This window comes from Dipodomys merriami, unplaced genomic scaffold (assembly GCF_024711535.1).
Source record: "Dipodomys merriami isolate MVZ:Mamm:240054 unplaced genomic scaffold, mDipMer1.0.p SCAF_4, whole genome shotgun sequence".
NCBI lineage: Eukaryota > Metazoa > Chordata > Mammalia > Rodentia > Heteromyidae > Dipodomys > Dipodomys merriami.
The window spans coordinates 59,728,139-59,755,660 of NW_027205603.1; the positions used below are offsets into that span (position 1 = coordinate 59,728,139).

The 27,522-nt window shown below is 36.2% G+C and overlaps 1 protein-coding gene across 2 annotated transcripts in view; it reads left to right on the top strand.

Annotated features, from left to right (window-relative positions):
* Positions 1 to 27,522, top strand: part of Tmem67 (transmembrane protein 67) — a 70,324-nt gene that overhangs the window by 23,573 nt on the left and 19,229 nt on the right. Inside the window, exons 15-28 of one of the 2 annotated variants that reach the window (XM_069991060.1) lie at positions 708 to 764; positions 2,684 to 2,782; positions 5,724 to 5,822; positions 6,483 to 6,569; positions 7,916 to 8,015; positions 8,118 to 8,257; positions 10,323 to 10,463; positions 12,697 to 12,777; positions 13,470 to 13,586; positions 18,371 to 18,487; positions 18,592 to 18,696; positions 19,901 to 20,003; positions 23,589 to 23,731; positions 24,593 to 25,764. In XM_069991060.1, the coding sequence (XP_069847161.1) occupies positions 708 to 764; positions 2,684 to 2,782; positions 5,724 to 5,822; positions 6,483 to 6,569; positions 7,916 to 8,015; positions 8,118 to 8,257; positions 10,323 to 10,463; positions 12,697 to 12,777; positions 13,470 to 13,586; positions 18,371 to 18,487; positions 18,592 to 18,696; positions 19,901 to 20,003; positions 23,589 to 23,731; positions 24,593 to 24,673 (1,470 nt within the window). In that variant the 3' untranslated portion in view covers positions 24,674 to 25,764. Of the gene's footprint in view, positions 1 to 707; positions 765 to 2,683; positions 2,783 to 5,723; positions 5,823 to 6,482; positions 6,570 to 7,915; positions 8,016 to 8,117; positions 8,258 to 10,322; positions 10,464 to 12,696; positions 12,778 to 13,469; positions 13,587 to 18,370; positions 18,488 to 18,591; positions 18,697 to 19,900; positions 20,004 to 23,588; positions 23,732 to 24,592; positions 25,765 to 27,522 lie in introns of those variants that run through there. The other variant, XM_069991061.1, reaches the window with a different exon arrangement.

The window sequence follows — 27,522 nt, forward strand, 5'->3', positions numbered from 1 at the left end:
TAAAGCTGATGTAGTTTACATAATAGTCAAACAACAATGTTTTTTTAAGTTTTTAGCAAACCCTATTGTCAAGTCTTACTAGTTTTAACTACTAATGGTAAAAGGTGAATTCTTATGGATCCTCAGAATAATAATACAAGAATGAATTAAACTTTTCAGTAGAAGACTCACAAGTAGTTGAACATCTCTGTTAGAGACCAGGGCATGATAAGATATGCAACATCTGTTCCTGTCCTTTCTGGAACACTTTGCCTTTTGTCTTCTTGCATAAGTAAACCAGACACAAAAGATTTATAAATGGGCATATGTGTGTTCACCAATCTAAAGCCCATTGAGTAGGGATACACTTAACATGCAGAAGGAGATTAAAACCACAAGCTTTATAGTTAGTAGTGTTAAAGTAAATAATGAGAATAATGTTTGGACTTGCAGCCCCAATTCACTACAACATAGAAGGGCTTCCATGCCTGCGAGGGCATGTATACACCAGAGAGACACCTTGTACCTCCTAAAGGCTGATCCCGAATGAGCATGGAAAGGTCTTAGCTATGCACACTTAGTTCTTTCTCTCAATTTCACAGGTCCCATAATGCTTTGAGGAAGGTTAAGTGAGAAAGACATCCATCTACAAATTTATTTTTTATATTAAAAGTATGTATATGTTATATAATTTCAGTAAGGCTAATTTGTTTTCTTTTAAATATCAGCTTTCTTTCTCAGTCAAATATGAAATGAATCAAGGAGAAGCCTATGTCCAGACAGATGTGAGTATATATTAATCTTTTAAAATGTTTACATTATTTTTCATTAAGGCATAATTCCATATAACTAATTCAAGCTAATAAAAAGATACATAACTTTAGATACATAGAAAGTTGTCAAAGTATGTATTTGCCATATACTCTTGCTCTGACCAACACTAATACTGACATTGTATATATCATGTATATATACCATATATCATACTATATGATAATCATACAGTGATTGTAATCAAGAAATTAATATTGCCAGGTAGCAGTGGCTTATGCCTATAATCCTAGCTACTCAGGAGGCTGAGCTCTGAAGATAGAGGCTTGAAGCTAGCCTAGCCCTTTACCTCTAATTAGCCAGCAAGAAGCCAGAAGAAGGCTGTAGCTCAAATGGTAGAGCCCTGTCCTTGAGTGAAAAAGTAAGGGATGGAGTTGAAGCTCTGAGTTCACATACACAAAAAAAGAACCAGGCACTGGTGGCCTATCCTTGTAATCTTAGCTACTGAGGAGGCTAAGACCTAAAGGCAACCCAGGCAGGAAAATCTGTGAGACTGTAACCTCCAATTAACTACCCAAGAAAGCTGGAAGTGAAACTGTGGCTCAAGTGGTAGAGCATTAGACTTGAGGAAAAAAGCTCAGATACAACTGTCACCAAGGCCCTGAGTTCAATCCCCAGACTGGCAAGCACACACACACACACACACACACACACACACACACACACACACATGCACACGCACACACACACGCACACGCACACACATCGAAGTACTTCAGTAGACCTTTGATGTTATTATTTATTAGTGGTGATAATAATTTTGTTCCTATGGCTAAGATAGTTTCTGCAAGGTTCTTATCCATATTATTCCATTTGTAATTAACCAGTATCTCATGAGATACTTTGAAATTATGCAAATATCCTGCTTATTATTTTGCCTTCTAATTTTAGCATCCATTAATGATCTTTCCCTGCAGAAAGTATTATGTGATATTTGCCTGATCATGTTTTTAAGTTTTCCTAATTCCACTTATATTTATGAATTGAAATGCCATTGCTTTCCCATTGCCCACTTAATTTATTTATTCAGTTATTTCTTTAAAGTAGTATATACATGTTGATTTTTTTTATTAATAAGTGTTTTGTTTTGTTTTTTGTTGGTCATGGGGCTTGAACTCTGGGCTTGGGCGCTGTCCTTGTGATCTTCAGCTCAAGGCGAGCGCTCTACCGCTTGAGCCACAGCACTACTTCCTGTAGATATTTATTTTAGGTGATTATAATCAATTACTGTTCATTTTCTTGCTCAAATTTCCTCAGATTTGGCCAGTGAAACTCTACCATGGATCCTGTGGCCTTACAACTGTCCCCAACTGTGCCATTCTTTGAACACTTGTTTTTTCTCTTTTGTGCTGGTACTTAGGGCCTGGGTGCAGTCCCTGAGCTTTTTTGCTCAATGCTCGTACACTGCACTTGAGCCACAGCTCTGGATTTTTGCTGGTTAATTTGGAGGTAAGAACCTCTAATTTGTTCAGCCCACTTGGCTTCAAACATCAATCTCAGCCTACTGAGTAGCTAAGATTACAGGAACAAACCACCAACACAAGCACTTCCTTTTTTTGTGTGTCAGCCGAGGAGCTTGAACTCTGGGCCGGGGCACTGTCCCTCAGCTGTTCAGCTCAAGGCTAGCGCTCTACCACTTGAGCCACTGCACCACTTCTGGTTTTCTGGTGGTTTATTGGAGATAAGAATTTCCTGGACTTTCCTGCCCGGGCTGACTTTGAACTATGATCTCAGATCTCAGCCTGCTGAACAGCTAGAATTACAGGCGTGAGCCACCAGGGCCCAGCATGCACTTCTTACTTTTTATTTACAGTATTTTTAAATACTGATGAGAGGGATTATACTAATTCTAATTTTTTTTCCTTTTTTTTAGATTGCTTTGGGTGTGTTAGGTGGACTAGCTGTGTTATCATCTCTTTTGAAGACAGCAGGGTGGAAGAGGCGCATTGGAAGTCCTATAATTGATTTACAGGTATCACAGGAATTTAAAAAATAACTTGTATTTCATAAAAATTACTTTGGACCCTTTTCAAAAGATATAGAAGATGAGTAAGAAAGTTGCTTTACATTTCTTTGAGTTGTAAATTAAATTGCATAGGAATTGCTAAATCATAGCATATATACATACACACCTCATTTTCTTCCCATTGTGTTATATGCCAGTCTACATTCCCACTGAGATACATTCTAGTTTTTGCCCATCTTAACACGTGATGTTCTGCCAACCTTTTCATTTTTTTCCAGGCTAATAGTCATTATACCACTGTTGATTTTACTGTCTCTTATTATTCTTTGTATTTTTATATGTGTGTGTATTTTTTTTTTTTGGTGTCTGTTTTGGGGCTTAAACTCAGGGTCTGAGTGTTGTCTCTGACCTTTTTTGAGCAAGATTAGCATTACCACTTGAGCCACAGATCAACTGCCAGCTTCTGAGTGGTTAATTGGAGAAAAGGTTCTTACTTTTAATTACTCAGTTCTCAGCTCTTAGCCCCCTGAATAGCTAGAATTACAAGCATGAGCCACTGCTCATATACTTTTTTTTTCCAGTCATGGGGCATGAATTCAGGACCTAGGTGCTGTCCCTGAGCTCTTTTGAACAAGCCTAGTAGTGCTCTACCATTTTGAGCCACAGCTCTATCATTTTGAGCCACTACTTCTAGTTTTCTGGTGGTTAATTGGAGATAAGAGTCTCACAGCTTCTCATGCCTAGGCTGGCTTTGAACTGCATCCTCCTGAGTAGTTAGGATTACAGGCATGAGCTACCAGTCCCTGCCTTCTTCGTATCTTTCAATCACTTGAGTTTTTCTTTGTGTGAATTGCCTATTTAGACCCCTTATCTGTTTTTTCAGTTAGGCTTATAGTTTTTCTTGTTTATATGAAAGACTTTTAATAAATATTACCCTTTTTGGTTTTAGATGCTTTTTTTCCAAGATATTATTTTCTCCAATTACCTGTTATCCATGTGGCCCTTTATCGATAAAATTTGATTATTGTCACATTTCAAATTTGTGTCACAAATTTGACACATTTAATTTTGATATTATCATACCTATTTTTTCTTTTGTTATCGTATCTGATTTTACTGTCATATTAAGGAAAATTTTCCTATCTTAATACCCCCAAAATATTCCAAGTTCATTGTATCGACTTTGGTGGCTCTCTACTACCTGAGACCTCTCTACCACCCTGAAAAATAGAATCTTTTTTTTTTTTATTCTGCTGGTCTAGACTGAAATCCTCCTATGTATACTTCCTGCATAGCTGGGATGATGGGATAACATGTTGTAAGTGCTTGCCCAGCTTTTAAAAAAATCATTGTTTTTATAAAGGTGATATACAGAGGGGTTATAGTTACATAAGTCAGGTAAAGAGCACATTTCTTTTTGGACAATGTCACCCTTTCCTCATTCCCATGCCCAGTTTTATATTGCTTAAGATAGGATCTTACAAAGTCTCTTGCCTAAGCTAACCTCAAAGTGTAATCCTCCTGAGTATTTAGAATTACAGGTGTGTGCCACCATGCCCAACGCATTATTTAGTCTTTTTAAATTAAAAACAAAATATGCCTAGCCATGTTCCAGGGAATATTAAAAGTTTTATGTATATGATTCATTTAATTCTTTCAATAGTGCTATGAAGCTATGTATTAATGATATTACTACCATCTTATACATGCTGAAATAAGTTAGAGGTTAAATTTTCTATTCAGCTTTTTCCAACAAAAGTTACTATATGCATTTTACTGATGAAAATCATGAGAAAGGCTACATGGTAACTTCTTTAACAAGGGTATCTTAACTCCAAAGCCATGTGCTAAGGAATTGGAGCAGGAGGGTTTGATTTGATATTTGAAATAGTCAGGAAAAGCTCTCCAAAAACTTGAAATGTATGCTGAATTATTTGTTCCCTAATAGTCACTGAGGACCTACTGTCTGAGGGCCTGGCACTCTATCAGAAAGCAAACACATCTCTGAGGTCTGTGCCCTCAGGGATCATGAGAGTTTGCCCGAGATAGAAAGGGAAAAATAATGCTCCTTTCATCCCCAAAGTATTTGAGATTTAAATATAGAGTAATTAATCACTAAGTGGTTAAAATTAGTGAAAGAGCTAAATAAAAAGCTAATTTGGGTCCACATTATAAAGGACCTGATGGCTTAAGAATTTATATTTAAAATGAAGAGAGTTATTGTATATTTTTAAGAAAGGAAGTAACATAATCCAATTTTAATTTTAGAAAACCAAGTCTGGTGCAAATGTGAAAGATAGATGTAGTGCAGATATCCACCAAAAGAAAATTTGACCCTCCCCCACAGTATAACCCCTGCTTTCACTGTATTTCATGTCGGTATAAGTTGTGGAGGGGAAGGGGAAAAACAAATCGTTTAAATAGGGATACAGGTAGACCCATTGCAACAATGAGATGTACAAGTCGGTATGTCGAAAACAAACTTTACAACTTTGGTGTGGTGGGGGGAGGATTGGGTGGGGGGGTCGGGGGGAGGATGGGAAGGGATGGGAAGGGGAAATAAAGGAGGAGGAGGCTACAATGCTTGATAAGAAATGTACTCATTATCTTGCCCATGTAATTGTAACCCCTCTGTACAGTATTTTCACAATATAAATAAATAAATAAATAAAAATTAAAAATTAAAAAAAAAAATTTGAAAGCAGTTTCCACTTTCTTAGTGAAAGATTAGAAGGGTGAAAGGAGACTACTGGGAATGGAATGAAAAGTAAGGATCCAAAAGGTATGTGCAGGAGAGGACTCGGTCCATATAATTTATGATACATAGATTAATAAAGAAGGCTTTAGGCTTGAGAAAATTAGTGGACAAAATATTATTAAAAGTAATATTACTTGGAAAAATGGTAAATGGATGGAGTCTAACCATTATAATTTTTTTTAATTGCAGGCAGTGATGAAATTCTTGATGTACTATGCTGGTGATCTGGCCAATGTGTTTTTTATCATCACAGTGGGAACAGGTCTTTATTGGCTTATTTTCTTCAAAGTGAGTGAGTTTCTAAATTTAACCTAAATAACAATGTCTGAATAACTGGCAAACGCTGTTTATGAGAGAACTATTTTTTTCAGTTCAACATATCAATTTATTAGTATAGTACATCTTGATCAGTAATAATAAATAGTTCTTGATCGGTATTACCCCTTTCGTCATTCTCCCCCATCTCTCCCAAGCCCACACATACCCTCAAGTTACCTATTTTCACATGTGTACATTGAATATTATGGCTGTGTTCACTCACCCATTCTCTCTCCATTCATCTGCCCTCATTGCCCCTTGTCCCTTCCCTCCATCTGGACAACATATGTTTCATCTTCCTGGTATTCATTATGTTGAACTGTAAGTTAGTTTCTTATACTTTAGGCAGTATGTTTATGTGTATATGCATATGACCCTGTATGTTTTCATATTTGTTGATAATTTAGATCTGACTTCCACATATGAGAGAAAACACGGGTATAAGGAAACTGTTCATTTGGGGCTATTTTCCGAACAAGAATTCCAAGGCAGATCCTAAACTCACCATTCCCCGAGCGTGCCATTTATTAAGGACTTTCCCAGCTCCCTATTTTGTGCTTTCTGTGGTTTATAAATTGTGTTTAACAAAAATCTGTTGTGGTTTTATTGACCAAGAACTTTTAATTATAGGCACAGAAGTCTGTCTCTGTTTTGCTACCAATGTCAATTCAAGAAGAACGTTTTGTTACTTATGTGGGATGTGCTTTTGCTCTGAAGGTAAGCTTCAAAGGGAAGTTTACCAAATGTAAAAGGCCTGCTAATAAACTACTAAATCTTGACAAATACGATACATTCAAAATCTTTGTAATAAAATTAACTTTGGTTTTGAAAGGAAGCACATGCATTATTGTACTTTACAATAGAAAATGCACCTTTACATATATTATTCAATAAGTTGTCTGAAGTAATTTTTTCAAAGAAGCTCAGGACAAGTTTTGACTACCATGAATTGTAGCTACTTTGATAAAATGGTATTTCAGTGTATAATTTTCTTCTTTAAAATCTAATGATGTGTTACATAATGGGACAAAATGCTTCCAGGCACGAATTTTGTCTCTGTTCTTTATGGGTAAAAAAGTAACATTCCAGATAAAGTGCTAAAATTAGACATTTTGTTTGTCTCCATATTCTTTTCATTCTCTTCTTCCTCTGGCAACTCCTTCCCAGCTTCCCTTCTCTGTTGTAGTAGATGAGGCTCTTCCCATGCCTCTCTGTTCCCATCCCACTGTATAGTAATGAATAGGTAGGTCTCTGATTTTCCCATTGAAGAAGGAGTTCCTTGGGGAGAGTCATTGGCTCCTACTTAGATTTTTTTTTCCCTTTAACCAAAATAATGCAAACAGGAAGCATGCCTCAGTTTAAACATGTTCCTATAAGTGGCAATCATATGTTTCGACAACATTTAAAAATATTAGGAATGTCTATACCAGAGATAGAAAAAAATAAAGAGAGGACATCATAAAACTTCAATTAGGGCTGGGAAGGTGGCTCAGTGGTAGAGCGCTTGCCTTGCATGCTCAAGGCCCTGGGTTCGATTCCTCAGCACCACATAAGCAAAAAGAAAAAAGCCGGAAGTGGCACTGTGGCTCAAGTGGTAGAGTGCTAGCCTTGAGCTGAAGAGCTGAGCGACAGCGCCCAGGCCCAGAGTTCAGGCCCCACAACCGGACCCCCCCAAAAAAAAAAATAAAATAAAATAAAACTTCAATTAAAGTTAGTAAATTACTTAAAATTACTTACAAATACCTTTACTTATAAATAAGTCAGATAACCTACAAAACTTTGGGAAGAAAGAGTCAGTTATCAAAGAATGTCTTCTGTGTTTTTTAATCTCTTTTAATGAGAGAAAAAGGGAAGGTAAATTAATAGGCATATGACAATTTTACAAGTTTGGTGATTCTGGATGATATGAGAATCTAGTGGTCCTCTAATGGTATTAGAATTCCATCTGAAGTCACTTGTAAAATTTATGTACTCTTGTCATCACTGTGTCTTTCTTAAAGAATAAATATTGGTTTCATAATAGGCTTAATACTAATACTTTGTTTTTTGTATGTTGTTTTCAGGCGCTGCAATTTTTGCATAAACTCATATCCCAGATTACCATAGATATATTCTTTATTGATTGGGAGCGACCTAAAGGAAAAGTTCTTAAGGCTGTTGAAGGTAATTGAAATAAACATTTGTACAAGAATTCCCTTTTTACCCTTGCAGAACAAAAATGAAAAAAGATTTTACTAATTTTACTAATTTTATCTCTCTTACCAGGTGAAGGTGGTGTTCGGAGTGCCACTGTTCCTGTGAGCATTTGGAGAACGTACTTTGTAGCAAATGAATGGAATGAGATTCAGACTGTGAGAAAAATTAATCCACTCTTTCAAGTACTTGCTGTCCTCTTCTTTTTGGAGGTATAAACTGTTTTACAAAATTAAGTGCAACTTACTGGTACTTTCTAAATGTTAATGTAATTATAACAGTGTTCATGGAAGAGTGTTCTACAGGTTGAAAATTGTTATCAAAACAATACTATCAAGTGCTAGTTGTTCACACATGTAATATAGCTACTCAGGAGGCTGAGACCACAGAGCAAAGCCAACTCAAGGAAAAAATGTCTGTGAAGCTCATATTTCAAATTAACCAGCAAAAAGCTGGCTCAATTGGTAGAGCACCAACTTTGAGCAGAAAACAGTAATGAGCAAGAATGCTCAGGCCCTTTAGAAAATTGTAATGCCTTTCTTTTCAATCCTTTTCTCCTTCCCACAAAAGAAAAATCAAAAACTTACAAGTAAGAGGCTGGGAATGTGGCTCAGTGGTAGAGTGCTTGCCTAGTATGCATAAAGCCCTGGATTTGATTCCTCAGTACCACATAAACAGAAAAAGCCAGAAATGGCACTGGGCCCAAGTAGTAGCCTTGAGCAAAAGAAGCTCAGGGACAGTGCCCAGGTCCTGAGTTCAAGGACTGGCACACACAAAAAAAATTACAAGTAAGATATGGTAAAATACTTACAACATAAAGCTTCCAAGCTTAACTATTTTTAAGTGTATATAACTGCACTTGTATGGCTGAGCACAACTCCCACTACCGTTCTTTTTCAGCTCTTCATGCCCTTCTTACCCCAGCTCCTCCTTACCATGATGCTACTTTCTAGCTCCGTGAATCTGATTGTTCTTAAATTCATGGAGTAGCTTTGAAACCACTGGTTTGGTTCAGAACTCCCCCACCCCCACCTCGGAACTTACGTAAAATATCAGTGTTCATCTCCCTTAGGGATTATATTTGATTTTATAGCTTTGAGATAAAGCCAGATACAGGAAACCTGCCTTACTCATTTATTTTATGGCATGCAGTTTTCATCAAGCACAGGCAAAACAACTAATCATTTTTTTTAGTCAAAAAGATTTCAAAACTAAAAGTGTTAAGCCCCCACCTGAACATCCAACCTGATGCTGTGAAGCTCTGCCAGTCCCATCTTGTAGCAGTTGTGTTTAAATCTCTGTGTGGTCCTCTGAGTATTCCCTCTCCTTGACTTTGTGATAGTATGCCCCCAAGAGCATGGTGAAATTTAATGAAGATTGGAGATTTGTTAAAGGACAGTTGAGCAGCAGCCGGGAAAAATGAATCAAGCATCTGCAGTGCAGCACTGAGCTCTGTGCACTCAAAACATTCATAGTATTCTCCTTGGAACCATGCAACCACAGATATCAAACATCTACTGTGTCTAATCTTTCAAAACTCACTCTCCCCAAGGATCCATGTTTTCTCTCCTGTGTTAGAACCAACATAAGAATGATATTTTTCAAAAGAATTTTACTGAACACCTACTTTGGACTATGTTCTGCATTAAAACATTATTATATTTATAGTTACCTTATGAATATGGTTGGAATTATAAAAAATAGCATTCTGAGTAGTATTCAGTACTGAATAGGACAGAAATATACCTGTCACCTATTTACATTGGTGACATGTACCTAACTATTTGCCTTAATAGGGTTATGTATTAATTATTAACTCTTACTCTGCCTTCTTTCTTTTCTCTATATTCCTCTTTCTTTTTCTTTTTTCCCTTTCTGTTTTGAGTAGAAGAATGTCTGTATCCCCAGGGATTTTGAATATGATTTAAAATACTGCAAACTTCAGTTGAAGTAGTGCTGTTTTTTTAAGTTGACAAGAATTATATACATTTACAGTATACAATATAAGTTAATGTATGTATACATTGTGGAATGGCTAAATCAAGCTAACTAACATACCTATTACCTCACATACATCTTTTGGGAAGCAATGTTTTTAAAGGCTATTTGAAAAATAAGTTTTATAATCAATATATTAGATTCATTAAAATCATACTGAGACTTTACAGATAGAAAATGGAACTTTCTACTCCTTTACCTTGAAAAACTAAAGTTACACAAGTTCACAAACAGCAGAAAGAGCTAGATATTTATATTTTTTTTTTCTTTTTACTCCAGGTTGTGGGATTCAAGAATTTAGCATTAATGGACTCATCCTCTAGTCTTTCTAGAAACTCATCAGACTACCTAGCTCCTTACAGCCGCATTTTGAGATATGCAGTGTCTATTGCTCTTTGGCTAGTCATTGGAATTATGCAGGTAACAAGAAATTATACTTTTAATTAATGCTACCTCTCTATAAGTCTTTACCTTCAACTGTTGATCCATTTTCTGATTTCTATAGCAGAATGTTTATAGAAGCAGTAATAATAATTACTTATAATGAATGAAATTCAGGCACTGTATTAGTTACTTTATACATATTAGCTATTTACCTTTTACATTGATCCTTATAGATAGGCTCATCCTCATTCTACAAGTGAGAAAACTTGAACCTCAGGAAGGTTAAACAATTGCTTATAACCATGCAATTAGTAATTGGCTGAACTAGAATTTGAAGCCAGGCAGTTTGATTTCAGTATTTACATTGTCAGTAATGTGTGCTCTGAAAGATCTTTCAGAGTCTGCAGCTTTCTAGACACACGATAGCCCCTTGTCTCTCTCTCTCTCTCTCTCTCTCTCTCTCTCTAACTTTCTCTCTCTCTATGTGTGTGTATGTGTGTATGTGTGTATGTATATATGTATATCGCTATTTATTTGTATAGTGTAAATTCTTTTTCAAACTTAAAAGAGGGTACTTCTTCAAACCAGCAGATTCCAGGGCAGTAGATAGATGAAGAAATGCTCAAGCAGCAATATCTCAGTTAGTAATTTTAATATTAAATAAGTAATAATACAATACCACCATGGGACAAAGGATGGATTAACTGACTGACATGGTTAAGCAAAATTCTCTCCCTCTCCCTCTGATGTATACGTTCAAGGTTGGCCCTTTTTTTTGTGTGTGTGATGATACTGAGGTTTGAACTCAGGGCTTTCTGCTTGCTAAGCAGGCACTTTACCACTTAAGCCATACCTCCAACCTATGATTTATACATTCAAATTAGCTCCTGGCAAACTCAAGGGAGTTACAGGAAAATAGAAAAAAGGTCACATTCCAAGGTAGATGACAAAAAGTCAGGAAGGCACATAGCAGTGTGGGTCAGGATCCAGTACATACAGGACTCTGTCTTCTGACAGGAATATTGCAAAAGGTCAAATGCTCATAATCCTGTGTCTTTAAACATAAGACTAAAAAAAAACCATACTACCAGGGTTTTCCAGTGGTATAATTTATACTTCAAGCACACTGTCAAATCCCCTGCAGCCAGTCACAGTCCCACAGACTCCAGGGTTCCCACAAAAGAGCTGGTGAGTAACAAACACAAAAGTAGGACAAATAAATTAGCAGTAAAGTAAGACAGGATCAACAACATGAATTGTCATGTTTTCATTAATACAATAGTAAGGAACTATATTGTATGTATACCAGTGTACATTGTGACTGTATCACAGATATATCTGGTTGTAAAGAGCTTAAAGGAGTGCACCTAAAACTTTTCAAATTTGGTTAAATATTACAAAAATAAATCAGTATAGACATGGCTGAAATTAAAGAGAACTTTATTTTTCCATGGCAAAGAAGAGCAGAGGTTAGCAGTACTGGGCTGAAATAATGGCCTGGTGCTGCCGTCAGGACCAGAAGCCAGCTTTACTCTACTCAGCTCCCTGCTGCATGGAACCCAGGATCCATAACAACTGATGGAGATGGAGGAGGAAGGCGGGAGAGATGATCCTACTTCCCTTGTTTAAGTGTCAGGGCTTGGTCACATGGTCACGCTGAGCTGCACTGGCAGAATGACAGCAGAATGTGGCCCATTCAAAGGACAGGTTTAGTACTAAGGAGAAAGGGGTACCAGCTTGCAATCTGAGAAGCCACTGTGTAACTGCATTTTTTGCTTCTCACTTCTAAGATTATTCTAAGTATCTTCTTCAGATATCCTTGGGACTTCCTTTATCAACTGGTTATAGTTTCACAGACTTGTCTAAAGCTTAGTCTTTTCAGCTTTTTGGTGATATCCTTTCTTTTTAAACATTGAATGCTGCTGTATAAAGCCAGAACTAGTGCTGTGGCTCAAATGGTAAAGCGCCAGCTTTGAGTTCAGCACCAAGCCCTGAATTCAAGCCTCAGTACTGTCATACACATGCAATAAATAAATAAATAAATAAATAAATAAATAAATAAATAAATAAATAAATAAATAAATAAAAAGTGTTTAGGAAAGTGTCCTCAATAATCAGCTTCTATACATGTACTTATTTATTCATTCCCACATTTGAGTACACTGTGTTCTTATTTGGAACTTCTTTCTTCTTAAAATACAACAATGTGGCTATAAAAGAAAATTGAAATCTGGAAGCTAATTAGCATGATTTTGGCTTAATGTTTCAGATTGTGTACTTTGCTGCCTTTTATGAGAGATTCATAGAGGATAAAATTCGACAGTTTGTAGATTTGTGCTCTATGAGTAATGTAAGTACTTTCTGACTTTATTTTGAACCTATTATTTTTTGCCCTTTGAGTGTAATGACTACATTAAGAGAGGTTTTAAAAGTAATTTGGTGTGATTGAATTTTTAGTCTAATTTTCCACTGGCTATTAATTCCAAAGTTGGTTAAAATGAGCTGCCTTAGGTTTTACTTCTTTATTTGCAGTTCTTAATTATGAATTTCTTCTGCGGCCAAATAGTTTATTTATCCTATGACTCTTGAAAATTTTTCATATATCAAAATTTCCTCCTTTCTTGAGAAATACCTTTACGTAACTTTTTTTTTTCATTTCTTTTTGTTTTGTGATAGCCCTGAGGCTTGAACTCAGTGCCTGGGCACAGTTCCTCAGCTTTATTGTTCAACACAGCTCTACTTTTGGCTTTTTGATGGTTAATTGGAGATACAACTTTCATAAACATTTTTGCCCAGGCTGGCTTCAAACCATGATCCTCAGATCACAACCTCCGGAATAGCTCAGATTTTAGGTGTGAGCTACTGGTGCCCAACTTATGTTTACTTTCCAAAAAAATCCTTTTTGTTTTTTATACTTCATTAAACTTTTCCTATGTTTCCCAAGAGTTTAGTCTATGAGAAGAAGCAATTTTAAGAAAAACTTGATTTTATTGGTTTGTAGATGAGTTTCTAATTTTCCTTTTTCCTCTTTTTAAAAAATAGATATCAGTGTTTCTGTTGTCCCACAGATGTTTTGGATATTACATTCATGGTAGATCTGTACACGGGCATGCAGATACGAACATGGAAGAAATGAATGTGAATCTTAAAAGAGAAGCGGTATGAACATTCTTTTTTTTTTTTTTTTTTTTTTTTTTTTGTAGTCACAAGGCATAAACTCAGGACCTGGGAACTGTCCCTGGGCTTTATTGCTTAAGGCTAGCACTCTTCTACTCAAATCACAGCTCCACTTCCAGCTTTTTGGTGATTAATTGAAGGCTGGTTTTGAACCATAGATCTCAGTATCCTGAGTAGCTATGATTACAGATATAAGCCACCAGCACTTGACTTGAATGCTCTATCTTTGTTAGTTTGTTGAAGATGCTCTCGTTTCTTAATCTAGGAATTATAACCATATTTTAAACATTCTCATTTTTTTCTTTTTAAAAAATTTTTTGTTATCTTTAAGTGGTTGTACAAAGAAATTCCCTTTCTACAAAAGAGTATGTGAATACAAAGTGTCTAACAACATAAAAATTCTCTTTTTTTTTTTTTTTGGGTCCGGTCGTGGGGCCTGAACTCTGGGCCTGGGCGCTGTCCCTCAGCACTTCAGCTCAAGGCTAGCACCCTACCACTTGAGCCACAGTGCCACTTCCGGCTTTTTTCTTTTTGCTTATGTGGTGCTGAGGAATCGAACCCAGGGCCTAAGGCATACAAGGCAAGCGCTCTACCACTGAGCCACCTTCCCAGCCCCAAAAATTCTCATTTTTGGAAGTTATCAGGGTACAAATTCATTACCCTGAACATTGATTGGTAAAGTTCACTTTTGAAAGGTCACTTTTAAAAATTGTCAGGATACAAATTTATTACCCTGAACATTGGTAAGAGATAGGAATCTAGTAATATCTATATGAACTACGTTTTAAGGTAAACAGATAATACATGAAAGGTCTTCATTATAAAACGTAAGAGGAATTCTAAATTAGAAAATTACCATTTTGGGTGGGGGGAGGGGGGAGGCTGGGAAGGGAGGTGAGGGGTAAACAAAGGAGGAGGCTGCAATGCTTGGTAAGAAATGTATGCATTATCCTGCCCATGTAATTGTAGCCCCTCTGTACAGTATGTTCTCAAATAAAATAAAATTAAATTAAAAAAAAAAAGAAAAGAAAAGAAAATTACCATTTTGTAATGGTTTGTGGATTAGTGAATGTAGGTCATCTGGATACTAAAACAAGAGAGTAAGGAACTTATGAAGGTTGATATCATCTACATACACTGATTGAGTTTGTTTTTATAAGTAAAGATAAGGAAAACTAACATACACTTTCTGATATGATAAAGTAGGAAGAATATGACATCATCCATGAAGTATTCTTGCCTAAGAAAATTGCTCCTAAATATATCTAGATATTGCCACCATTTTCTAGGACATACAAGGAATAGCATGGTAGGAAACATTCAGCCAAATCCAGAGTATCCGTTGCATTGAATGACAAGTAGCTCAGTGTCTCCAAATAAATCAGTGGCATAAAAAGAGGAATAATGGTGATGTTAGGAGAGCTATTATATACTAAGAGAAACTGAAGTAGAAAAACAAATACAATGTGCAGAAATTGTTTGGATCCTGATTCAGATCCTATAACAAACATCTTTGGAAAAAAAAATCTGAAAAATGTATTGGACTTATATTAAACTAATTAATTTTAGGGTCCTTATTAGTTAGAAATTTACAAATGATTTAAATAGCATGATCTGGAGTCTGCTTTAAAATCTAAGGCTGAGTGCAGTGCCTCATACCAGTAATCCTATATCTTCAAGAGGTAGAAATCAGAAGATCACAGTCCTGTGCCAGTCCAGGCAAAAAGTTAGTGACATAGCTGGGTGCCAGAGGCTCACACCTGTAATCTTAGCTACTCAGGAGGCTGAGATCTGAGGATCATGGTTCAAAACCAGCCAAGGCAGAAAAGTCCGTGAGACTCCTATCTCCAATAAACCACCAGAAAACCGAAGTGGTACAGTGGCTCAAGAGGTAGAGCGCTTGCTTTGAGCTGAAGAGTGCAGGGGCAGCGCCCAAGCCCAGAGTTCAAGCCCCATGACTGACAAAAAAAAAAAAAAAGTTAATGACATATTCCCTTTAAACCAATAGGTTGTGTATGGTGGCATGTACTTGTCATCTCAGCTAAATAGACATAATTAGGAGGACTGAGGTCCAGAGCCTTGGTAAAACCTTATTAAAAAAAAAAATAGGACAAAAAGGGTTAGAAGCATGGCTCAAATAGTAGAGTGCCTGCCTAGCAAGTGTGAAGCCTTAAGTTTGAACCCCATTTCCACATACACACAAAATTATGCTCATAACTGGGCATAGTGGTACAACCTATAATCATATACTCAAGAGGCAGAAGTAGGAGGATCATCAATTTGAGTCCAGCCTTACCTATAATTGTTTCTCTAAAATAAAATCCTTTAAAGAAAATTAAATTCTCTTAAAATACTCAGGAGAATACATGAAACAAAATGTTATAATATTGAAACTGAATGATAGATATGTGCATTTGAGAATTTCCATAGTAAAAATCTTAAAAGAACAAGTTACACTTAAAAACAAAAACCAAGAGAGGTAGGTGCTAGTGGCTCATGCGTGTAATGCTAGCTACTCTGAGGATTAAGGTTCAAAGCAAGCAAAAGCTGGGAACAGAAGTGTGGCTCAAATGGTGTAGCACTAAAGCTGCAAAAAGCTAAGGGACAGAACCCAGGCCCTGAGTTCAAGCCCCAGTATCTGCACCAAAAGGGCCTGGGGGAGAGGGGGGAATGGAATTAAGTGATTCAGAGGCTATATATATAATATGTATAATTTATAAGACTTTTATATATGGTAATGACATCTCAGAATATATTTAATATATTGAACTAGATTGCTTAGAAATTATACTCAGGCTTGAAAGGTTAAATAATAAAAATTGAAATCAAAACTATGTAGAAAACAGTATTTCAGATTAAGTAATGACTTAAAAAGCATAGAAAATAGAAAGCACCAAGAAGGGAATATGAACTGTCTTTTACTATATTAATATACTGTATAAACATATCAATTATAAAGATAAAAATTAGAAAAATACTCATAACAAATATGGCAGATATTAATAGCTATATTAAAAATTAAGCAAATCAATAAGAAAACACTAAACTAAAACATCAGACAGATGTTAAGAAATAAAGACTGAAACAGAAGAAATCAGTAAATGCAAAAAAAATTAAGTCATAATCAAATAACTTAATATAAAAGTGATATATTAGGCTGGGAATGTGGCTTAGTGGTAAAGTGCTTGCCTAGCGTACATGAAGCCCTGGGTTCAATTCCTCAATACCACATACACAGAAAAAGCCAGAAGCAGCACTGTGGTTCAAGTGGTAGAGTGCCAGCCTTGAGCAAAAGAAGCTCAGGAATAGGGCTCGGAAAGTGGCTTAGTGGTAGAGTGCTTGCCTTGCATGCATGAGGCCCTGGGTTCAATTCCTCAGTACCACATAGGCAGAAAAAGCCAGAAGTGGCGCTGTGGCTCAAGTGGTAGAGTGCTAGCCTTGAGTTGAAGAGCTGAGGGACAGTGCCCAGGCCCTGAGTTCAAGTCCCAGGACTGGCAAAAAAAAAAAAAAAGTGTTATGTTTTCCCTCTTCAAGTCAACAAAGTTACAAAAAACCAGTCTAATGCTTAAAAGTATCTAGGACACAGTGGGCACCTTCAAAACATTTGCTGTCAGAATAAATTTTACAAACCTTGGGAAAGCATTTGACCAAAAGGGAATTCATGATCTTTTTATCATTTTATGAATTTAACTTAAAAGAAAAATTAGCCATATGATCAGCTAATTGGATTTAGGGTCTCTAACACAGAGGTTCTTTTTAAGTGGAAAAATATGTAAAAATTAGGGAACCTTAAATAAATTAATTAGTCGTTACTACATGTTTTATAGAAGATGTAATGACATGGGGAGATGCTCAGAATATATTTGGCTAAAAAAAAAATCAGCATGATTTCTTTTATTCTATCCATATGTGTATGCATTAGGAAAAGACAGGAAATCAAAGACCTTAAAATAACTGTAGCTCTGAAAGTTGAAATTATAGCAATTTTTTGTAGCTCTGAAAGTTTCATAAATTCTATACAGTAGCTAGCATGTATTCTCTTGATCAAGAAAAAAAGTCATTTAAAATAAGAGAAAATCAAGCACAGATTAGGTTTAGGAAAAGGAGACTATTAAGTTGTTGGGTAGGTGATTAAACTTTTTGGAGGAACAGTTCATCAATGACAATCAGCTAGATGGTGGGGTTGGTATGGCAAAATGCTATGGATATGTAGTTGTCAGTATTTAAAGGCGACCCAAAATGGATATCTGGTGCATAATATTCACTATTCAGTCCTTCATCACTATGTATGGGTTTTATATTTTGTTTGTTTGGTTGGTTTGGTTGTTTTTGTTTGTTTGTTTTTTTGTTTTTTTGTTTTTGGAATTCAAGTGGTTAGATAATGAAAAGACCATTTGCAATTATAAATCTAGATAATTCTAAGACTAGACTTTTGAGTATACATTAGTGAGTAATGAGATTAATCATAAAACCAAGAATATCAATGTACAATGATCTTAGTTGTCTTTTTTTCTTTTTTAAGTAGAACAGAGTGAAGGAGATGATATAGAGATCTGAAGAGAAGTATGTTTTACAAAAAAGTAGAACTTGGTAAAAATCTGGAAGAAAATAGGATCCTTGGATAATATTGTCTCAAATATTGTCACCAAATTTTACTAGGCTTCTGAGTCTTATAATGTGTAACAACTAAGAGAAAAATGTTTTATTTTCTTTTTGAGATAGGCAGTTTTTTAATTTTTTAAAATTTAAATCCTTTATCTTTTCAGGAAAATTTGTGTAGCCAGAGAGGTTTGGTACCCAACACAGATGGTCAGACTTTCCAGATTGCAGTTTCTAGCCAGATGAGACAACACTATGACAGAATTCATGAGATATTAACAAGGGTTTGTATAAAGTACATTTCAGACATATTTTGTCAGTATTTAATGTCATTAAATACCAAGAATGTAAGACATGTTATGATTTTTTGTTTCTCTTTTTATATTAGAAAAATGGCCCTGCAAGATTATTGAGTTCATCAGCAAATACTTTTGAGCAAAGTATAAAAGCATATCATATGATGAATAAATTTCTGGGCTCTTTCATCGATCATGTATGTATGTCAACATTTGTATTTAAGCTAGGATCGAATGCACTTTTTTTAAAAGTTAAGTGGGAATTATATCTTTAATATATATGGTCTTGCTGGGTGCTAATGGCTCATGCCTATAGTCCTGTCTACTCAGGAAGCAGAGGAGATCTAAGGATCACAATTTGAAGCTATTCCTGGCAGGAAAGTCAATGAGACTCCCAATTAACCAGCAAAAAGCTGGAACTGGAGTTGTGACTGAAGTGGTAGAGCACTAGCCTTGAGCAAAAAAGCTCAGGAATAGTATCTGTGCCCTGAGTTCAAGCTCCAGGACTAACACATACACAAACACACACACCACAAACACATGAGTGCAGGCACACATACAATATAATCATCAACAGTTTGATTTAGGAATAAAGTTAGATTATATAAAAGACAACAGGCCAACAATCCCTTCTTCATTGTTTGGTTTTGTTTAGTATACCATGTATGCTGATATAGATGCCTACAAGAACAGATTTGCCAGGGACAGAAGGGAGAATACAGATCAAGCTAGACAGACAAAAGCCATCATAAAAGATGACATAGATAAGTTTTGAACTGGGTTTAAAGAAAAAGATAAACAGCTGTTTGATCAAAGGAGAAGGTTAAGGGAAATATTAAGTCTATTATTTTATGTGTCTATTAGTAAATGGTGATTCTCTTAAAATAGGTCTGTATTAAGATTTGTTAGCACATTACCATGCTAATAAACATAGATATCATTGAAGTGTGCCAAGCAGATTTTTTTAAACTGGATAAATTATTCTGATATATGGTATAACCTGAGTTACATAGATGACTTTATTACTCATTATTGTCTTCCCTGTATTATTACTTGTTAATAACTTTATTACTTATTATTGTATTATTTTTGTATACCTGAAAGGCATGTTGTAAGTGATTTTAAGCATATCAGATCTTAAATACTATTGCTGGCAATTAAGTTTGAAGCTAATTCTAAAGCAATAGTAATATGTCAGGTAGCAGGAAAAAATATAAAAGATACAACAAGAAAGCAGAATTTCATGACCAGTAGATCTCAAAAAGATACTCCTAAAACAGATTTTGTTATAAATCCTAGTATAGTAAATTCATGTGTACTTTCATATTTCCTACTTCTGATTTTTTATTAGTTGGAAAACCCTTACTTCACTATTTTCTCACATGATACTTCTCATTTTAGGTTCATAAGGAAATGGATTACTTTATAAAAGATAAGTTGCTTCTTGAAAGAATTCTTGGAATGGAGTTCATGGAACCAATGGAAAAAAGCATCTTTTACAATGGTATCCTTCAAGTGCTCATATACTATTTTCAAAGTTTGAGAGGAAAAGTACTATAATTATTTTTCCTGTGATTTCTAAAATTTCATCTGAAAACAAAGGACACATAATAACTTCATGAAACTAGTAGTCGTTTTCTGTGTTCCATTTTATTATGTCAGGTAGTAGAAAAAAATACAAAAGATTCAGCAAGAAAGCTGAATTTCATGATCAGTAGGCCTCAAAAAGAGTAAAGTAACATGAAATTCAGATTTTACTACAATGTATATTCAGTAAGAAATAGGAAACACTTAAGGAAAAAAAAATAACATTTGATGCCAGGCACCAGGGCTCATACCTATAATATGAGCTGTTCAGGAGGCTGAGATCTGAGGATCACAGTTCAAAACCAAGGAAGTTCAGGGCAAGAAAGTCCACTATCCCAATTGACCACCAAAAAAGTCTGAAGTAAAGCTGTGGCTCAAGTGGTACAGCACTAGCCTTTGAGCAGAAAAGCTCAGGGATAGTGCCCAGTCCCTGACTTCAAGTCCCAAGACCAGCGCGCACACACACACACACACACACACACACACAATTTAGATTAATCTTTAAAACATGTTTTTCTTTTTTTTTTCTTTTTGCTTGAAATCTGGGCTTGGTGCTCTTCCATTTAATTTTTTACTCTCCCATGTTCTTCAAAATCACTGGTATTTCTGACAGGAATATTGATTAAACTTGGTTTTATAAACACCAGAAAGGTAGCATATATGCCAGTTGTAATGTGACTAGCAACCTGGTATATAGGTTGGTAAGAATGATACTGATCTACAGTGTCCTGACTTACATATATTGTGTCCATGTGTGACTTACATATATTTTGTCCATGTGTCTTGCATGGCAGATGAGCCAGTCCTGAGAGACACTGGCCAATAGTCCCTTCTCCATTGTTTGGTCTTGTGTTGTACACCATGTGTGCTGACATAGCTGGCTACAGGTACAGATTATGCCAAGGACAGAAAGGAGAATACAGATCAAGCTAGTCAGAGAAAAGCCACCATAGGCAACATGGATAAGTTTTGAACTTTGTCTTAGAGAAAAAAAATAAACAACTATTATTTATTTAGTTATTTTTGTTGGTGGTAGGGCTTGAACTCTGGGCCTGAGTGCTGTCCCTCAGCTCTTCAGCTCAAAACGAGAGCTCTACCACTTGAGTCACAGCACCACTTTTGGTTTTCTGGTGGTTAATTGGAGATCAGAGTCTCATGGACTTTCCTGCCTAGGATGGCTTTGAATCATGATCCTCAGATCTCAGCCTCCTGAGTAGCTAGGATTACAGGAGTGAGCCACCACCACCCAGCTAACTAGCTATTTTATCAAAGAAGAGGGTTAAGGAAAATATTAAGTATATTATTAAACTTTTTTCTAAAATCATTGATTTTGCATAATGGAAACTTGTTAAAAATCACTTTACAGATTTTATATAGCTTAATCTGAAGTGGGACACAGTATAAGAAGAGTGCTCCAATGGTAAAAAGGACAAATACCATATCCCAAACATTTTTTCTGACATGTTAGGGAGTTTCTCTTTATCCTGTAAACAAGAATTAAATTTTTGCTCTGCTAGATGTCTACATTGATCCATGGAAGTATAGAAAAATGACTTCTCTCATTTCTAATTCCATCATTCTTAATATATAAATGTATGTTTCAATTATAGGTACACACACACACACACAGGCTTATGCCTATAAACCTAGCTACCTAGACACACACACACACACACACACACACCCACACACACACAGGCTTATGCCTATAAACCTAGCTACCCAGACACACACACACACACACACACACACACACAGGCTTATGCCTATAAACCTAGCTACCCAGACACACACACACACACACACACACACACACACACACACACACACACACACAGGCTTATGCCTATAAACCTAGCTACACACACACACACACACACACACACACACACACACACACACACACACAAACACACACACTTATGCCTATAAACCTAGCTACCCAGGAAGCTAAGACTTTAGTATGGTAGTTAGAAGCCATTGAGGACAGAAAAGACTGAGACTCCATCTCCAAAATAATCAGCGAAATGCCAGACTAGAGGCAGCCTCAAGTGGGTAGAGCACCAGTCATGAACCAGAAAACTAAACAAGATTTCAAAACCCTGAGTTTAAGTCCAAGTACTGGTACTGTCTCCACCCCCCACCTCCCAACCCCCGCCAAAAAAATTATAATATGAAAAGTGATGATCATGGTCCAGGTCATTCTGGCCAAAAAGCAAGACCTTATTGAAAGATAGCTAAAGCAAAAAGGATTAGGGCATGGCTTAAGTGGTATATTGTCTTTCTAGCATGTACAAGGCCCTGAGTTTAGACCCTAGTACCTCCCCCAGCCCCCACATACACACCAAAAAAAGAAAAAACAAAAAGAGGTGCCGCGGACCGGGTTCTGTCGGGATGACGGAGGATACCTAGGGGAGGAACCTGGAATAGGACGGGGAGATGGCAAACAGACAACTCACACACATTAGGAGTGGATGCTGAGTGCTGAGTGCGATTTAATGCAGTGGATAACAAACTTTTATAGCAAAAAGTCTCCAAAGGAAAGGGCAAAAGGTTACATAATCTTGCTGCAGGGCTTCATTCTTGGGCGGTCACCAGCTGGTCGCCTGATAGGCACTTGTTTCCGGCTTTACCTCTATTTTTAAGAAATACAATTGGTTTCGATGATTGTCACCAATTAACCACTACTTTATTCTTTAGAGGCCTTAACTGTCCCATTAAGATCTTTCCTGTTCCTTCTTTAATAGTAAGCACCACGGAGGCTTAGATTTAGCAAGTCTCTTAGTAAATGAGGAAGTTCTTTCTCCTAAGTAGTTATCTCAGCAATTGCCATACATTCTTTCTGTTCTAGCCGCGCCTACAGCTTCTTGTAAATTTCTTACAATTCCTTCTGCTGGAGTGACTTTGTGAAACCCCCAATACTTTTATATTTGCTTATGGCTTGTCTACTAGCCTCCATAAGAGGGGTTTCAGGGTAGCACTTAACTCTGGTGAGTTAGTCATATTTTTAAGACACTCATCAGATATTGGAGTCGTCAACACTCTTAAAGAGCTTTGAATAAGGGAACGTTGACAATGAGTAAGTACAATGAGCAGTAGAAACAGTAAAAACATCTTTTCCAGGGGTTTTGCCAGCCTTTTCCCAGGAGTAGGCCTCTTAGAAGCCCTATTCTCCGAGGTAGACTTCGGTGAAGTCCCAAAACTTGGAGATAGGTTTCTGTAAAGCCCCATTCTCTGAGGTAGACTTCGGTGAAGTCCCAAAACTCAGAGATAGGTCTCGAGGCCCCTATCATGGTCTGATAGATGGTTTCCCATGCTAAGCAGACTCTACTGGGGTCGGCGTGGCAAAGAGAAAGGAAAGAAGAGGAGGGGAAAGAAAGTGAGGGGAGAAAGAGAAAAAGAATATAAGGATATTCATTAACTGGCCTTTGGAAAATACTGATTATATACTTAACACTACTAGCAATTTTAATTTCTAATATACGTCATGATTTTTTAACAGATGAAAGTTATTCTTTCAGCAGTATGCTATATTATGGAAATGAAGCCACCCTTCTTACTTTTGATCTGTTATTCTTCTGTGTTGTGGATTTGGCTTGCCAAAATTTTATTTTAGCAGCCTTTCTTACATACCTACAACAAGAGGTAAGTTTATTTTTTTTTCTGGGCTTATTTAAAAAGGAATATCTTGGAGAAATAGGTATTTATTTCCTAGCAGAGAGTAGCATCACTGACTTACAGTAGGAATTTGCTTAGGATATAACTAACCCTAGCATAAGAAGGAATGACAGGTCAGTTGGCCACATTCTGCACTCTGACCTTTAGGTCAGTGAAATGCTAGAGTGGGGGGCATAAATTGCTTGGTGAGTGAACAAAATCTGGTAGGAAGATAATCTAACTACCAGTTTCCTAGATACCAGCAATGAACACTAATGACGGTTCTGTTCTCACTGGAGATGTAGCTCAGAGATCAGCACTCCAAAGTCCCTTCAGCTTGTATCTCAGGTATCCCTCCTGTGTGGATCATAAGTAACTAGGGATGAAATCTCTGAACTAGTTCAAGGGAGACAACTCAGTGTTTGAATTGTGAATGTACCCAAATATTCTCCACTGTGTCAAAGAAGTATATAAGTCAGTAGCATGCAATTTATCAGCCTTGTTAGAGATTTAGAATTATGAACATATTCTGTCCCTATGAGGTAGGTTCTTTTAACGCTTTTATAGCTTACAGAATTAGAAGAAAATTGCCTTTCCAAATATTTTGGTGAAGACAGAGAGTTGCATTATTAACTCATAAAAATATTTTTAAATGAATTTTACATTGATTTTGATATTATGTAACATGATGTCTCTAATGAGAGTCTTGAAATAATTTTATGTGTCACTATAAGATTCTAGATGTCTGATACATGAAAAGAAACAGTTGGATTTAATTTAGATATTTTAGTGATGTACATATTTAATTTTCTTTATAAATATTTCATTATACTTGTTTTAATTTTCCAGGTGTTCAGATTTATTCGTAACACAGTAGGACAAAAGAATTTGGCAACCAAAACATTGGTGGATCAAAGATTTCTGATTTAATTTATTTACTAGGTAGTTTAAAGACTCAGTATAATGTGACAAGAAAAAAGTCTTACTAGTTTGCCATATTTTAAAAAAATTTAATACAAATTATTCTGTTTTTTTAACCAAAAGATGTATTTTTATATCTTGTAAAAATATGATGTGAGGGAAGGGGAAAAATATGATGTGTCATGGTATAAAATATTGTTTCACATTGTTTGGTATATACTTCACTAAATAACAAACTACCACTGACAGTGGGGCAAAAATATAAACATCGCTTTCAGCAAAACACATTTAGTAATAACCAAACTCATCCCCATCATTTGTCTCTGTAGATAATTTCAAAGCTGTGTTTGCCTACATTTCCTCACAACTGGCAAAATAATTAGATTCTACATTTAAGACTAGCTTTCAGTTCAATATTTTCTATTTATGGGTAAATAAATATTGACAGATATATTGTCAATTTGCATTTAACTTTTGAAATGTGTTATTGCTGACTCAGTTTACCTCATTCTTCCTGCCCCCCCTATTGGTCTATTGGGCAATGCTGAGATTCTCTGTCAGATATCTCACGAACAGTGCTATTCATTCCGCTGCACACCTGAGCTGGAAGGTTACAATATTCTTTCCAAGAAGTGTGTCTGCATATCTAATACACACATTTATTCTACTAGAATGTGTAGTGTTTTTTCCTCATGTAGGTTTTTTTACACTTTTAATTTCTTAGTATTTTAAGAATACTCTCTCAAAGTTATGCTGTTCAATTATGTTTAAGGATTATAAATAACTAAAGTATCATGTCAGATTGACAAGGAAACTTACTCAAAGCATTAGGCTTCATTTTTTTAATATGAAAGAAATTTGGGTCAAAATATGGTTATCATATAGCTAATAATTTTTCACATTTTTTTCTTCAACATACACCCTTAATTCTTTTCATAGTCTCCTGTATACTTGAAAGCCTTCAACATGATAGTCATGAACTCCCAAAACATTTCTTACTGCTTTCTACATTGATGCTGTATCAATACTTAAGTACAATGCAATGTAAATACTGCTTATATTTATGAATTGAAAATGCATAATAAAGCATTTGGAGTTTGGTTTCTTGTTTGATGAATGAGCTAGCATTCAGGAATAGGGCAGGACGCCATTACCAGAGCTGAGTCTGTCACTGCTCCCTGGATCTTCAGGATCAATGAGGAGACAAAGAGAGGAAGAGTCAATAAAGTCTTTGAAACTCCAGTTTCTGAAGCATTACAGACATACCTAATTGTCTCTGCAGAGACAAATATTTGTCTCTGCAGAGACAAATAAGTATATCTATATCAGCATAGATTTTTCAAGCATCCATTCAGGAGCATATGAATGAAATTTAGGCCTTATTTATTCATGATAATTTCCTATGAGTGGAAATGTTTTTAAATGGCAAAATTTAAAATATATAATCAGGTGGCCCATTTGCTGATAAATGGAAGCAGAGAAGATATTCAAAATCATTCTAAATTAGTTTTGAACAGTATTACTTTGTATTTTGGTTAAATACAAAGTTAAATAGTGTGTTCAGATTTTCACACACTGTCCACTCCTTTTCTCACATTGTACAATTTAAATTCTAGATCCATAATTTTCCACCAAGTCTATTACCTTTTGCCAACTTAAGTAGCTCCCATCTCTAATTTTAATGATTGCCTAGAAATATTTGCTAGCTGTCTTCATCATTTCATTTCATAATGACACAAACTCTACAGAGGGTCATTTAAGCTGCTGTGCACTCTGTATCCACCTTCAAAATATTCTGCAGACAAGCCTGTTAGGAGAGATTGATGTGCTTGATGTGCTTGCTTCTGTGGTATTTGCTGGCCTTCATGCAAGGAAAGCATTCCCACTTCATCTTCCCAGAGCTTGTAAGCATGGAGCATGTGTCCTGCTTGTTGTCTGTAAATACTGGGCAGTATTACCTGAGGGAGAATAAATTTAAGTCATAGGTCAGTGAGCAGTATAACTTACTAGGGACTGTTCAGGTTTAGTCATAGAAACCTGAGTCATTTGGTTTTAAAGAAAAGTTTTTGTCCCTCTTAGGTGCTTTTGGATTATGGATCAAGCTATTTGACATAGAGTTTCATTCTGCATGTCTATAAGGGAAATAATACCCTTCATTTGCTACTCAAGGAGTTGTGAAAAAGTGTATATTAAAGTATGCTGGGGCTGGGAAGGTGGCTCAATGGTAGAGTGCTTGCCTTGCATGCATGAGGCCCTGAAAAAGCCATAAGTGGCACTGTGGTTCAAGTGGTAGAGGGCTAACCTTGAGCAGAAAAGCTGAGGGACAGTGCCCAGGCCCAGAGTTCAGGCCCACAACCGACAAAAAAAACAAAAAAAACAATAAAGTATGCTTACAACAGGAGGCTGAGGGTGTAGCTTAGTCGTAGAAAAGACAAACAACTCAATAGGAAAATGAGTAAAGAGAGTTTCCAAATGACTTGATTATATGAAAAAGTAATTTTATCAATCATCATGAAAATGCAAATTATACCACTAGGAAACCACCCAAACAGCTAAAATAGTTAAACTATGTATTGTTGGAAGTGTGCACAGATGAACTTTTATTACAAGGATGAGTAGAGTTTATCTGTAAGTTTCCGCTGGACTGTTGGCAAATCTTAAAGAGATATGAAGCCCATCTTGTGTGTTAACCCAGCAATGACAGCAGATGGCAGTAGAATGCACACTAAGCTTTTGAGGACTGGGCTCAACATTCCTATGTAAATTCAGCTCTGGCAAAGCTCCCACTGCTGCAGATCCCCGAGAAACTACTCTCCCTACCTCTCTCTCTTCCCTCCCTTGACACCTCTCCGCTGTCT